The sequence below is a fragment of the Arachis duranensis genome, chromosome 10, assembly GCF_000817695.3.
Source record: "Arachis duranensis cultivar V14167 chromosome 10, aradu.V14167.gnm2.J7QH, whole genome shotgun sequence".
NCBI lineage: Eukaryota > Viridiplantae > Streptophyta > Magnoliopsida > Fabales > Fabaceae > Arachis > Arachis duranensis.
Genome location: NC_029781.3, coordinates 5,167,868 through 5,180,915, shown reverse-complemented (window position 1 = coordinate 5,180,915; position 13,048 = coordinate 5,167,868). Strand labels below are relative to the sequence as shown.

The 13,048-nt window shown below is 32.7% G+C and overlaps 2 protein-coding genes across 2 annotated transcripts; one reads left to right on the top strand and one right to left on the bottom strand.

Moving 5' to 3' along the window:
* Nucleotides 1–4,814: 4,814 nt before the first annotated feature.
* On the bottom strand, nucleotides 4,815–6,770 carry LOC107468574 (probable cinnamyl alcohol dehydrogenase 1). The gene is made up of 7 exons (XM_052255257.1): nucleotides 6,646–6,770; nucleotides 6,462–6,549; nucleotides 6,276–6,389; nucleotides 5,947–6,174; nucleotides 5,569–5,857; nucleotides 5,327–5,477; nucleotides 4,815–5,223 (listed from the first exon to the last, which is right to left on the bottom strand). The coding sequence occupies exons 2-7, from the start codon at nucleotides 6,536–6,538 to the stop codon at nucleotides 5,027–5,029; spliced, it is 1,056 nt and encodes a 351-aa protein (XP_052111217.1). The 5' UTR covers nucleotides 6,539–6,549; nucleotides 6,646–6,770; the 3' UTR covers nucleotides 4,815–5,026.
* A 2,010-nt stretch (nucleotides 6,771–8,780) lies between these two features.
* LOC107468759 (uncharacterized) lies at nucleotides 8,781–12,522 on the top strand. The gene is made up of 4 exons (XM_052255518.1): nucleotides 8,781–8,837; nucleotides 9,520–10,064; nucleotides 10,151–10,236; nucleotides 10,321–12,522. The coding sequence occupies exons 1-4, from the start codon at nucleotides 8,781–8,783 to the stop codon at nucleotides 10,416–10,418; spliced, it is 786 nt and encodes a 261-aa protein (XP_052111478.1). The 3' UTR covers nucleotides 10,419–12,522.
* The last annotated feature ends 526 nt before the right edge of the window (nucleotides 12,523–13,048 follow it).

The window sequence follows — 13,048 nt, the reverse complement described above, 5'->3', positions numbered from 1 at the left end:
ATAGAACGTTATAAATAAAAAAATATAATTTAAAATATGAAAAAATTATAAAACAAATTTTAAATATTATTTTTATGTGATTAGAATAAAATAAATAAATTCTGCTTATGCTGCACTTACAATACATAGTTGGTCCCAGTCTGAATAAAGGAGGGGTTGTATTAGACTTTCGACAGCCAATATAAAAATTTAGTCGAATATTCATGAATCATGATATGGATCAAAAGCGTTATTGCGCTAAAATTAGGTCGTTATTCGGAAGCAACGCGCTGTATAACTCACGTATAGTGCCAAATGAGCAAGAGCCGCTGTATCGATGCCCAGATATAGTAATAAATGAGCAAGAATTCCTGCATTTTCATGAATGAACGAGGATAAATAAGCTAGTTCACAAAGAAAAAGATAAAGGTAAAGGTTAGAGCGATAGAAGATTGAGTTTTGGGACATGGAACATAAGCACTCTAACAGAAAAATTTATGGAGGTGGTGGAAATCATGACAAGGAGAAAGATTAATATCATGTGCCTACAAGAAACAAAATGGGTCGGTGCGAAGGCTAGGAAGTTGAATAATTCGAGTTCAAATTTTGGTATACAGGAAAGGTGAAAAATAAGAATGGGGTACGTATTATCGTGGATAAGCAGTGGAAGAATGACGTAATGGATGTCAAGAGAGTGGGAGATCAGATCATATCTATTAAATTTGTGGTGGAAGGATGTACTTTTCATGTGATTAGCGCCTATGCACCGTAAGTGGATTCGGACAAGCAACACAAGATAAGGTTTTAGGAGGATCTAGAGAGTTTGGTCCAAGACATACCTTCGGGAGATAAGATTTTCTTAAGAGGAGATTTAAATGGCCATGTTGGAAGAGAAGTGAGTAGGTATGAAAGTATTCACGGAGGCCGTAGTTTCGGGATGGTCAATACTGATGGTAAAATTATTTTAGACTTTTCCTCAATCCTTGATCTTCTTATCGCAAATACATGTTTTAAGAAGAGAGACGAACATCTTATAACTTATAGGAGTGGCATGACAAACTCTCAAATCGACTTCTTCTTGTTGAGAAAAGTTGACCGAAAATTTTGTATTGATTGTGAAATTATTTCGAGGGAGAGTTTAACAACACAACATAGGATGCTCGTCATAGATTTTCACGTGAGGAAAAGTTGAGAAAAAGACATCATACGAAGAACCCAAAGACGAGGTGGTGGTGGATGAAAGGTAAAGAACAAAGAAGATTTTTAAGACGGATAAGAGAAAAGACAAAGTGGGATGGGAATGGAAAACGTGGAGAAAATGTAGAGGAAAATGACAGAAGTTATTAAAAAAATAGCAAAAAAAAGTTTTGGTGAATCTAGAGAGATAGGATCAAGAGACAAGGAGTCCTAGTGGCGGAATGCAAGTGTACAAGAAAAAATAAAGGCAAAAAGGGAATACTTTAAGGAGTGATTTTTTGTGTCGCAATGTAAATAATTGGAAAAAATATAAGGTGGCTAAAAAAGAGACAAAATTGGTTGTAAGTTAATTAAGGACAAGAGCATATGAGGATCTCCACTAGGGGTGGAATAAGACCAAGCGACCTGCCAAGGGCCTGCAGCCTGGCCTGTTATAAATAGGCACAGGTTCAGGCTCTTTTAAAAGCCTTAATATGTTAATAGGTCAGGCTCAAGTTTACTAATTAGCCTTGTTGGCCTGTCAGCCCTGTCTGGACCTGTTAAAACATAATTAAATATATAAATAAATTTTTATCTTTAACAAAATTATGAGATATTTTAGATTTATTCTTATAAATATTAAATATGACATATTACATATAAATATTTTTATTAAAAAATAATTTTTTAAATAATATTTTTATTTTTATTAAAAAAATTATCAGACCTTTTAACAGGTTTCAAGCTAGGTCAGGCAGAATAACAGACCATGTCTAGTACTTTATAAAGAGCCTATAATAGGCTGCAGGCCAAACTCAAGCCAATTAACTACATAACAGGCCAGGCTTGTTAAGAGAAAAGTCTGGCATGACCTGTTTCTACCCCTAGTTTCCATCAGTCTTTAGGCACGAAGTAAGGAGAAAAAGGTATATATAGAATCGGAAAGAGTTGTGAAAGAAGAATGAGAAACTTGGATCAGGTTAAGTGCATAAGGGATAAAGATTGAGAGGTTTTTGCTTAAGAGGAGAAGATTAATGAAAGGTGGAAGAGCTATTTTTACGAGTTATTTAATGAATGACAGAAGACTCTTCCAAGTCTTGGTCGGTTATGCACGAGGGAAGAAGATCAAAACTTCGACTATTATCTAAGGATTTGAGACTTCGAGGTAAAAAATGCTCTAAAGTGGATGAGAAATGGCAGGACAATAGGACCCGATAATATTCCGATTGAAGTTTGGAAGGGCCTTAGAGAGAAAGGTATCAGTGATTAACCAAGTTTTTCAATGAGATTTTAAGGTCAAAGAAGATGCAAGATGAGTGAAAAAAGAGCACATTGGTACCTATCTACAAGAATAATGGGAATATACAAAATTGCGAAAACTATAGAGGGATTAAGTTCATGAGCCATATCATGAAGTTATGAAAAATGGTGATAGAACAGAGGCTGAGACAAGAGACACAAGTAATAGAAAACCAATTTGGTTTTATGTTAGACAGATCCACCACTGAAACGATATACATATTAAGAAGGATGATGAAAAAGTATTATAGTAATAAAAGGAATCTACATATGGTGTTTATTGATTTGGAAAAAATGTACGATAGGGTCTCAATGGAGGTCTTATGAAAGATTTTGAAAAGAAAGAGAGTAAGGATCGCATATATTCGTGCAATTAAAAACATGTATGATGGGCTACAACTAGTGTGAAGACTCAAGCTAGTATGATAGAGAAATTTTTTATTGATATAGGATTACACCAGGGATCATCCTTAAGTCTATACATTTTCACATTAGTCTTAGAAGTACTCACAGAGCATATCCAAGAGCCTGTGTCATGGTTCATATTTTTTGCTGATGATGTCATCCTTATGGAAAAGTAAAAAGAAGACCTAAAATAAGAAGTTGAATTTATGGAAAGAATCTCTAGAAGTGTATGGTCTGTGCATAAGGCGTAGCAAGACGGAATACATGGAATGTAAGTTCGGCTGCCGAAGGAGAAACCCTAATACGGAGGTGAAAATTGGAGACATCTTACGAAAAGTTAAAAGTTTTAAGTATCTTAGGTGCATCATACAGGATAATAGAGAGATTGAACATGATGTAAATCATAGGATTCAAGTAAGTTGGTCAAAATGGCAGAGTGCGTCTGGTTTTATATGTGACAAAAAGTGCATTTAAACTTAAAGGTAAATTCTATCGTACTGCTATCAGACCGACTATGTTTTATGGTACAAAGTATTGGGCGGCCAAAGGGGAGCACAAACATAAGTTAAGTGTGGTAGAGATGAAGATGTTAGGATGGATGAGTGGTTATACGCGATTGGATAGAATAAGGAACGAAGATATAAGAGAGAGAGTTAGAGTAACACCTATTGTGGAAAAGATGGTAGAATTGTATCTTAGGTGGTTTGGACATGTGAGGAGAAGACCGACAGAACACCCAATCAAGAGGGTAGATGAGATGGAAGATGGATAAGGGGTGAAAGGCAGAGAAAGACTTAGAAAGACCATTCATAAAGTGGTCAAACGAGATCTACATGTAAACGGTCTCTCTGTAGTAGATATGATACATGATAAAATTCAATGATATCATTTGATTTATGTAGCTAACCCCACCTAGTGGGACAAGATTTTGTTATTGTTATTGAAAATTAAAATAAATAAGCACACATATAAATAACAATTAAAAAATGTTAAATTAGTTTGCAAGCATGTCTTATTAGGACTTGTGTAAATTCTATAAAATAGAATAAATAATAGAGTGATTAATACTTGAAAGAAGCTATAATTAAAAAGAAAAATTAAAAGAAAGTATATTAAAAAATGATTGATAGAAAATGTAAAAAATAAAAATAGAATGTTATAATTAGATATTATTATATAATATTTACACCATTGTTATTATCAATTAAAGAATAATGTTAGATAATTAATTTTTTTCAGCCAAGATCAGTTAAATTTTTTAAATTTTAAATCCTAAATTATAAATCTAAACACTAGAATTAGCTAATTTTGACTAACTAAAAAATTGGTTACATGTATTTTCTCTTAATAAAATTGATACAATTTTAAAAGTTGTAATGCATTTCCTATTATTATCATTACTACAACTGATATTCACTTTTCATATCAGTACATGAATACATGCGGGTGAGGATGATATATTCAAATGTTATTAATGTAATTAATAGAAGTGAAAAAAGAAAAAATTGGGCTGATTTTGAGTGGATTTTATGTTTCATTGTATGCTTTTTTCTAAGACTTTTCCAATTTGCTTTGATCAGTCAAATTTTATAGTTGATTTGAGGTTATCTATTATCCTAAACGGAGGGTTGAATTTTTTCTTATTCTGTTCAAATTTCGTTTTATTTTATGAACATTGTGGAAACTCTGGCTATGGTGCAAAGTCTGTATCCTTAGTTGCAATTAGAAGCTTATATACACCACATGATCACACCTAAAGTGCAGTCAACTAAGCTAACTTCCTAACTGTTTTAGTTACAATTCCAACTAACTTATGCCAGCTGGACTATAATCTAACTAACTGGTTTCCAAATTAGCTAAGCTGCTGACTCATCTTTGTCACACATTGGTCATGATCTGCTACAAACTTAGCTTTTGTCTATTCATATATGAAAATACACACTTTCATAATCATATTAACAGCCAATAATGCTTAGCATTCTCCTCCACAAAAGAGTATCCATTAAATTATTATTCATAATGCTGCAAATTAATACATTGCTTGAATATAGAATACAAAAGATACAAGGAAAATTGCTTGTTCTATAAATTCTCACACAAAGACAAATTCCACACTAGTAACAAAGTATTCATTACTGATACATATCACGAAACTACATTTTCTTTTTTACTTTAAGGAGTTTTCAATATCAATCACAAACCGATACTTCACGTCACTTTTTATGACCCTTTCAATAGCTTCATTACAATACTCAATAGGAATTACTTCAATCTTTGGATAAATCTCCTTTTCAACACATAAATCAATCATATCCCGTATATCTTTTGTACCTCCTACAATACTTCCAGAAATACTCCTCAATCCTGTCAAAATGCACATAATGCACATAAACCAATTTGTTATTATTATCTATATGAAAACTTCACATTACAACACTATAATTCAGATGTAATGTATGTAACATACCAAAAAATAGGCTTCTAGGGCTGAACTTGATTTCAGTTCCAGCCCCAACTGCAACTAAGATACCAAATGTTTTCAGAAGTGCCATGTAAGGATCATAAGGATGATCACCAGATGCTGTGTCAATTATAAAGTCTAATGTCTTTGTTAATCCCTGCAGCATGTAGCAATATTTGTAAACATTCAATTTTGAAAAAAGAAATAAATAAGAAACAGAGGATGCTTTTTTAATTTGTTATGCTTACTTTCATTTGGTCTTGATCAGAGGAAATCACAAAGTTATCTGCACCAAGCAAATTGAGGGCCTCATCTTTCTTAGATATGCTGGTGCTGAAAACTGTTACATTCAAACCAAAAGCCTTTCCAAATTTAACAGCCATGTGACCAAGTCCACCAAGGCCAATCACTCCTAAAGATTTTCCCGGCTGCTCATTCATCTTGTAACGAATCATCGGCGAATAAACAGTGATTCCGGCACACAGCAAAGGTGCTGCTGAAGCCAATGGATAACTTTTTGGTATCTTAAAACAATACCTACACATATACAACAAAAAATATGACATCAAATTCAGTTTACTCTAACCTTTTTAACTCAAAATATATAAACTATAGTAGCCAGTTACCTTTCATGGACTACTATGAAATTGGAGTATCCTCCCTTTGTGATTGTACCATCAGAATCAACCCCATTAAAGGTAAAAACTCCCTTACTGCACTGATGTTCTAGTCCATCATCGCAGTACTCGCAGTCGCGGCATGAGTTGACATAAGTCCCCACTCCAACATGGTCACCAACACTGAAACGCTTGACATTGGAACCAACCTTGCTCACAATGCCTGCAATCTCATGTCTAAAAAAAAAAAAAAAAAAGCAGATTACAGATACATTAGCTTAATTCAGTTTGCAAGTTTCTGAGAATTATAGAAAAATTATTAAAGGCAACATACATACCCTGGCACAACAGGGTACTTGGAGTCACCAAGTTTATTCCTTGTCCAAGCGATATCAGCATAACAAATACCACAGTGTGTGATCTTAACATAAACATCATCATCTCCTACAGCCCTGATGATCAATCATGGAATAAGTTGATTAATATATATTTATATGCTATAAATAAAGTTGATTATTAATTACCTGCGATTGAATTTGTATGGGGAGAGATGTCCAGATACATCTCTTGCAGCCCAACCAAGGCAATCTTCTGAACTCATTGTTTTCTTCTCTGTTTCACCATAAACACAAATTATTTTTCAATTTTCATGAAACGACTTACACATGGATTTATAAGGCAAGTAAGAAGTAGTTAATAAGAACCAACCTGGTTAATAAGTTTTCTTTGTTCTCTTAGCATTCACAATTTTTTTATGAGGGAAATTCATTCATGAATGGTGTTTATATAGCATAGGATTAAGAAGCTGAATAGTACGAAAGCAGATACCTCATGATGACGAAAGCATGTGATAAAAGTCTACGCCCACGTTCATGTTATTTTCCATAATTTATTTCTCATTTTGTAAGACCAAACTGTGTATTAATCAAATGATATATCTTGTGATTACGCACCTGCAGACGTTTATAACCATATTACCACTAACGCTTGGTATTCTTCTATGCACAAAAAGTTTAACAAGGCGTTGATTAGTTTAGTATTCTATGCATAAAGATAAATGTTGCCTGAGTCAAGAAAAAGAAGAAGAAGAAGAACTCAGACAATTGAAAATGAATTAGAATTTTATAACGAAAAAGAAATTAAATTGGATATAATTATAATTTTATCACGTCATCTAGCAGTTGGTTACCTCTAGTAAAATAATCTTAAGAACTACTATGGCGTTCGAAACTAAACTAAAGAATTACTATAAAATACTTAGAATCTCAAAAACCAATTGAATAATTGCATGAATCTTAGAAATTATTACAAAAATTTAATCGTTATAGATTTCTTAATATCAATTACAAATCGACACTTGACGTCTTTATTTATGGCTCTTTCATAAGCTTAGTTAACATATTGAATTGGATTGTATATTTGGATAAATTTCCTTTTCATGTCGTTTTCAGAAACACTACTCAACTCTGTCAAACGCAGAAAAAAAAAAGATCTTCTAAAGTGATCATGTTAATAAAGTGGTAAAGTGATAGTTTAATCACCTTTGAATTTGTAACATTTATTACCTGTGAACCCAACTATCTTAATTCAATGATAATTAATAATATACTTTTTTCTCTAAAGTGACAATAGATCCGGATTCCAAACGTAGACATAATGCATAAACAAATAAGTTATATATGGCTATTTTAAAAGAAAAAACTGATCATGTATTATAATAAGAGAAAGTCTTAAGAACTAATATGGCTCAACCAATATTACATTCATTATTTAATATAAAAATATTCAAAAATTTTAAAAATAAAAATATTTAAAACTAAATAAAAAAACATCTGAAATCCAAACTCAATAAAATTTATTTTTGATGGACTTTATACTAAACTTATTTTATATCTTGTTATTATATTAGCTAAAATTGTCTACTATGATTTTTTTTTTTATGATAGTCTACTATGATATTAGTTTTTAACATTATTCAATGTTTTTTTTTGCTGATAATGATTTTTTTTATCTTGTATTCAATACTTTTTTTTTTGTCGGAGGCAAAACTTGGCCCAGACCCAATAAACAAAACATATGCTCCAATCCGACCCGGTACGTGGTCTCCTTGCTTCAATGCTTTTCTTTTGGTCTAGAACACATACAATCCACTTCCTTATTTTAAGTTTTTATAACCAGGACTCAAACTCCTCCCTTTGTTTACATATACAAACTATTGAGACAAAAATATAAAGATATCATGTTAAAAAATATTAAATTAGTATATTTTATGTTTATTCTAATAAAAAAATATAAAAATATTATTAATAGATATAATTTATTAATTTTTTAAAATTATATTTTTTATTATTAATTTATTTTTTCTAAAATTTTAAACAAAAAAATAAAATAAATTAGATTTTAATAATTTGTTCTAATTTTTTACTAAATAAAATATATGAATATTAATTATTGTGTATCTATTATTTATATCTTATTTTTAATATCTTTATTCGTAAACCAATCGCAATTTTAGGAGACCAACAATTCTTCTCCTATGACATTGCCTCAGCAGCTGTCCTTTTTTTTGTGGGTAGGGCCGAGAAACGCTTCTTTAATTTGGTGACTCATTCAGTTAAACCCTATAATGATCTTTAAGATTGGCGTCGAGTACTAAAATCGTCTCTGAGATTTCAATTGCACCAATTATGTCTCTGAGATTGAGAAAAGTGCATCATATTAGTCCCTAACTTATTTTTTATTAACGACGTGATGATATAGTTTGATGATGTGGACTATAAGTGACACATGTCACTCTATGATTTGGTCATATGTAATGATTTGATGATGTGGTAACTAGCGACATGTGGCATGCTGATGTGGATGGTTGTACCACGTGTCATAATGTTATTAGGCCACGTGTCTGTTTGTGCCACGTGTTGTAACAGTATTTGTCCATGTATCATCCATTATTTAAGACCCAAGACTTTTGAAAAGTCGTATTTTGAACTAATCTCAAATCATATATTTATTTACAGTTTTAATTTCAGAAATTATTTTATTGAAAATAATTAAAGGCAGTTTTGATTAATTGGATTTGAAATAAATTAAGAATTTTTATCCAAACTCTATAATTATGGATTATTTTACTATTTACAATTTAAAGTTTTAGAAATCAAAAAATAATGAGATTTGGCTATTTAAATTAGGAGTTTATCTAATTATATAATTATTGAGTTATTCTCCATATTTAAATTATAAAGTTAGTAGTTGTCAAATAATAAGAATTTAATATGATTTAATTTAAATACTTTATATTTTTATAATTTAATACTTTAAGTTTTAGGAATAAAGAAAATTAATTATATTATCTTATATTTTTAATTAGAATATTTGATTGGAAATCAAATTAATATTTTGATACAACAAATAATATTTTAAAGTAATTTTAGAAATTTAATTAGATTTCAAAATTTATACTCCATCCCCTAATTTTATTAAAATTACTTTACTCTAATTAAATCCAAAATCTTAATTTTAAACACAAATCCTAACCCCAATTAAACTACAATTTTTTTTCTTTTATTCCTAATGAAACCCTAGCCGCCGCCCCTTAATCAGCAAGCAAAACACAAACCAACACACACCCAGCAAAGAAAAGAAACAGAAAGGAAAGGGAGAAGAGGGATCCGCAGAGAAAGAAGGAAGAAAGGGGAGACGGAAGCAGGGGAAGGGGAGAAGAGAGGGAGCTGTGATCCACAGAGGAAGGAGGAGGGAGACCGTCGCTGCAGCTACGCCACTGCCACCGCGTCCTGTTGCCAGCGCCGCCACCGTCCAGCTCGAGCCACCACTGCGCCATTTGTCACCATCGCGGGGAAGCCCAGAACTGAGGAAGAGAGCCGCGCGAGGAGTAGGAGGCGTCGCCATCGGTGGAGCCCGCGTCGTTGCCGTTGCCGTCGCCGTCGAGGTCTTCCCGTCGTCGTTCCTCACCACTGCCGAGCCGCCGTCGACGCAGATCTGACTAGAGGAGAAGAGGGAAATGCGACCAGAACGGGATGGAAGGGAAGGAAGCCACCTGCATCGCTACCATCAAGCCATCTCTGTCGTTGCTGCCGTCAGAAACCGCCACTGAAGCTTCTGTTTTCTTGGTAAAGCTCTAACCTTGCTTCAATTCTTCCTTATCTGTTAAGTTCGTTAGTACAATGAGAGTTGTTGCGGAAGTTGTTTGTGCTAGGAGTTTATTTATCGCGAGTTGCCGCCGTTGGAGCCACCACTGGAGCTACTTCCATTCAGTTCAGCTGTTCTTCCTTATTACAATAGGTATCTCTATTTCGAAACCCTCGTCGCTAGCGTATACGAGCTTTTGTTATGTTTGGTTATAAACTCAGAGATTTGGTAACGTAGGTTCGAGTTCTGTATGTTGCATGTTGCTTTTAAGTTGCTGTGATTGCTGCGAAAGTGATCAGAGGCCGAGGTTTCGGTTGCTGTTGGTTTTGAGCTGAGAGAAAAGAGCTCCGTTTGCGCATTTGGTTTATGATTTCGCTTGTCGAGGTAGGGGCTGTTTATAAAAACTAATTCATTTTAAATTGAAATTGTTATAAATAGATATGACATGCTAAATGTATTTCTGGTGATTATGTAAGTCTTATGCATTGTCTGATTTGTCTTGGATGAATATGGTTGTCTGTTGAATTAAAATAATGTCTGATTTTGTTAAATGGAGGTTTCTGATTGTTTTGATTTGAAATGATCTTTAATATTTGAAAGTTTGAATTTGGTTTTATTGGAAACTGATTTGGTCTTGAACCCGATGGAAAGGGGTTGAGGATTGGTTTGACTTGGATCCGAAAGGGTGGTAAAGTCCAAGTTTTAGGGGAGATATTGCCGAAATTTCTATAAAATTTCGAGACTTTATTTGAAATGTTATTTTAAAAATAATGAATTATGCTTTGAATTGAATTATTGACAATGAATTATGTTGGAACTTATTTTATTAAGAAAATTATTATATTGTGAATATAATTTATTTAAGAAAAGAATTATGTTTTAAAGTCGATTTAAAGATGAAAATTCTTATGTTTTGGAATTTGATTTAAGTAAACAGATTTGGAGGAGTTTAGTGGATTTAAAAGAAACTTGAATTTCAAGTAACTAATTTCGTTTGACGATGTTTTAGGAAAGGTTGAAATATTCTCTCAAACTTTGATTTAGTAAAACTGAAACAATTTCTGAGCATTTGGAAACAGATTTAAGAATGACATTGAAAATTGGTTTTCAGTTTAAAAGGATTTGGTTTTGGTTTAAGAAGTTTTGAAATCGGTTCGGAATGTTTGGATATATGATTTGGTTTTGGTTTTTGATGAATTTAAGAAAATGAGTTAGGTTATTCACCCCTAAAGTCTTGAGACTCTGGTGAGAAATTTTATGGCCAAATCCTGATTTAGAAATGAATGATTTTGAGTCTTTCAAATGAGATTTTGAATTTGGCATGATTTTAAAATTGTTTGAAATTTTTGAAAAGATGTGGAAAGTAGCTCCATTTTGAAAACTGATTCTTGGCAAGAGGTGAATTGAATACATTTGTTATTTGAAAGTAAATTGGCCAAGAATGATTTTTACAATAAGATATTGAGTTTGATTGATTGTGGATATTACTGAGAATATGTTGAGGGTTTCTGACTTGACAAAGATGGTGGTATAATCCCACTTGCTCAGTGCGTAAACCGTTGTGCAGGGATGGTGGTTTTATCCTGCCTGCAGTGAGGATGGTGGTTTTATCCCGCTCACGTATTGATAAATTGTTTAGCAAGGACGGTGGTGTGATCTCGCTTACATATTGTTTTGTGTGCCCAGTAAGGATGGTCGTTTAATCCCGCTTACTCTGGAGGCAAGGACGGTGGTTTAATCCCGTTTGCGTGTTTCGAGTAAGGATGGTGGTTTAATCCCGCTTGTTTATGGAACCTACGGATAAGGATGGTGGTTTAATCCCGCTTATCCGAGTCGGGTCTGGCAACATAACCGACGCGTGAGCTCATGGCCAGTAGGACAGACATGCATCATTTGCATCTACGTGACATTGATTGGGTGTGTTTATTGTATATGTGGTTTGTCTATGTGAATAATTATGCTTAATTATTAATTGCTCAACTTGATGTAACTGTTTGATTATGCTTGAACCTTCTACCTGTGTTTATGACTAAAATTGGTTGAATCTGTGGTGAATTAGTTGTGGATTGATTTGTTTGGGCCTAGAGCCGTAGTTGATTACGAGATGGGTCAAAGATCGTGTTTGATTTGAGTTTTTGGTTTAGAAAAGTATGAAAAATTAAACTGGTTCAGCATAGATTTAATGAACCTATGCTTGGAACAGTTTGGTCATTCATGCTGTCTAGGAAAAACATTTAAAAATACTTTTGGATTTATGAGAAATTAACATTTTTCCCTTTCAAAAAGACTTTCGAATTTTGAATATTAAATCTTTGGTTTTGAAAAGGTGCATAAGACAGTTATTAATCACTGTACTTTAAAAACGGTCTTATTTTCGTATTTTATTATAGCAATTTTGTGACCCTATAGTGAGAACCCTTTCAAGGACGATGTTCTCACTCCCCTACAGGTTTTTCCCTTTTCAGGATATGGGCGACGAAACTTTAGAAGAGTTATATTCATTTTCTGTTTATTTGATATTATTTTGTATTATCTTAGGTATTATTGTTCCCTTCCTTTATTTTTAGCAATTTTTGCAAAAGGGATAGAAGTTTTTATATGTGAAGTTTGTATATATATATATATATATATTTGTAAATATTGTAATCTATATTGCAACGTATGGATGTATGTTTTGAATATTCGATTTCAGTTTTAAATATGCTCATATTTTAGTACTAAATATTTTAAGAGTCGTTGTAATACCCGAGCTATCAGAGTGGCGCAGCCGGAAGTGTGACTTTTAATAGTTAGGGTGTTACACATTATGTCATCATTGTAGATGCATCAAATCAGTCCCTCACTTTGCATTAAGTGACTCATTTTAGTCCCTGAAATTGAATGTCGTGTATCAAACTAGTCACTTCACCAATTTTTTCTCATTTTTTTAAATTTAAAATTTTCAATATCTTGGATGCACTAATTT

Coding starts and splice junctions, on each gene's coding strand:
- LOC107468574 (XM_052255257.1), bottom strand. CDS start 6,538: ATGAGTTCAGAAGATTGCCTTGGTTGGGCTGCAAGAGATGTATCTGGA. Junction 6,390..6,461: donor CCATACAAATTCAATCGCAG/GTAATTAATAAT, acceptor ATTGATCATCAG/GGCTGTAGGAGATGATGATG. Junction 5,478..5,568: donor CTGATCAAGACCAAATGAAA/GTAAGCATAACA, acceptor TACATGCTGCAG/GGATTAACAAAGACATTAGA.
- LOC107468759 (XM_052255518.1), top strand. CDS start 8,781: ATGTGGCATGCTGATGTGGATGGTTGTACCACGTGTCATAATGTTATT. Junction 8,838..9,519: donor ATAATGTTATTAGGCCACGT/GTCTGTTTGTGC, acceptor ATGAAACCCTAG/CCGCCGCCCCTTAATCAGCA. Junction 10,237..10,320: donor GTTCTTCCTTATTACAATAG/GTATCTCTATTT, acceptor TTGGTAACGTAG/GTTCGAGTTCTGTATGTTGC.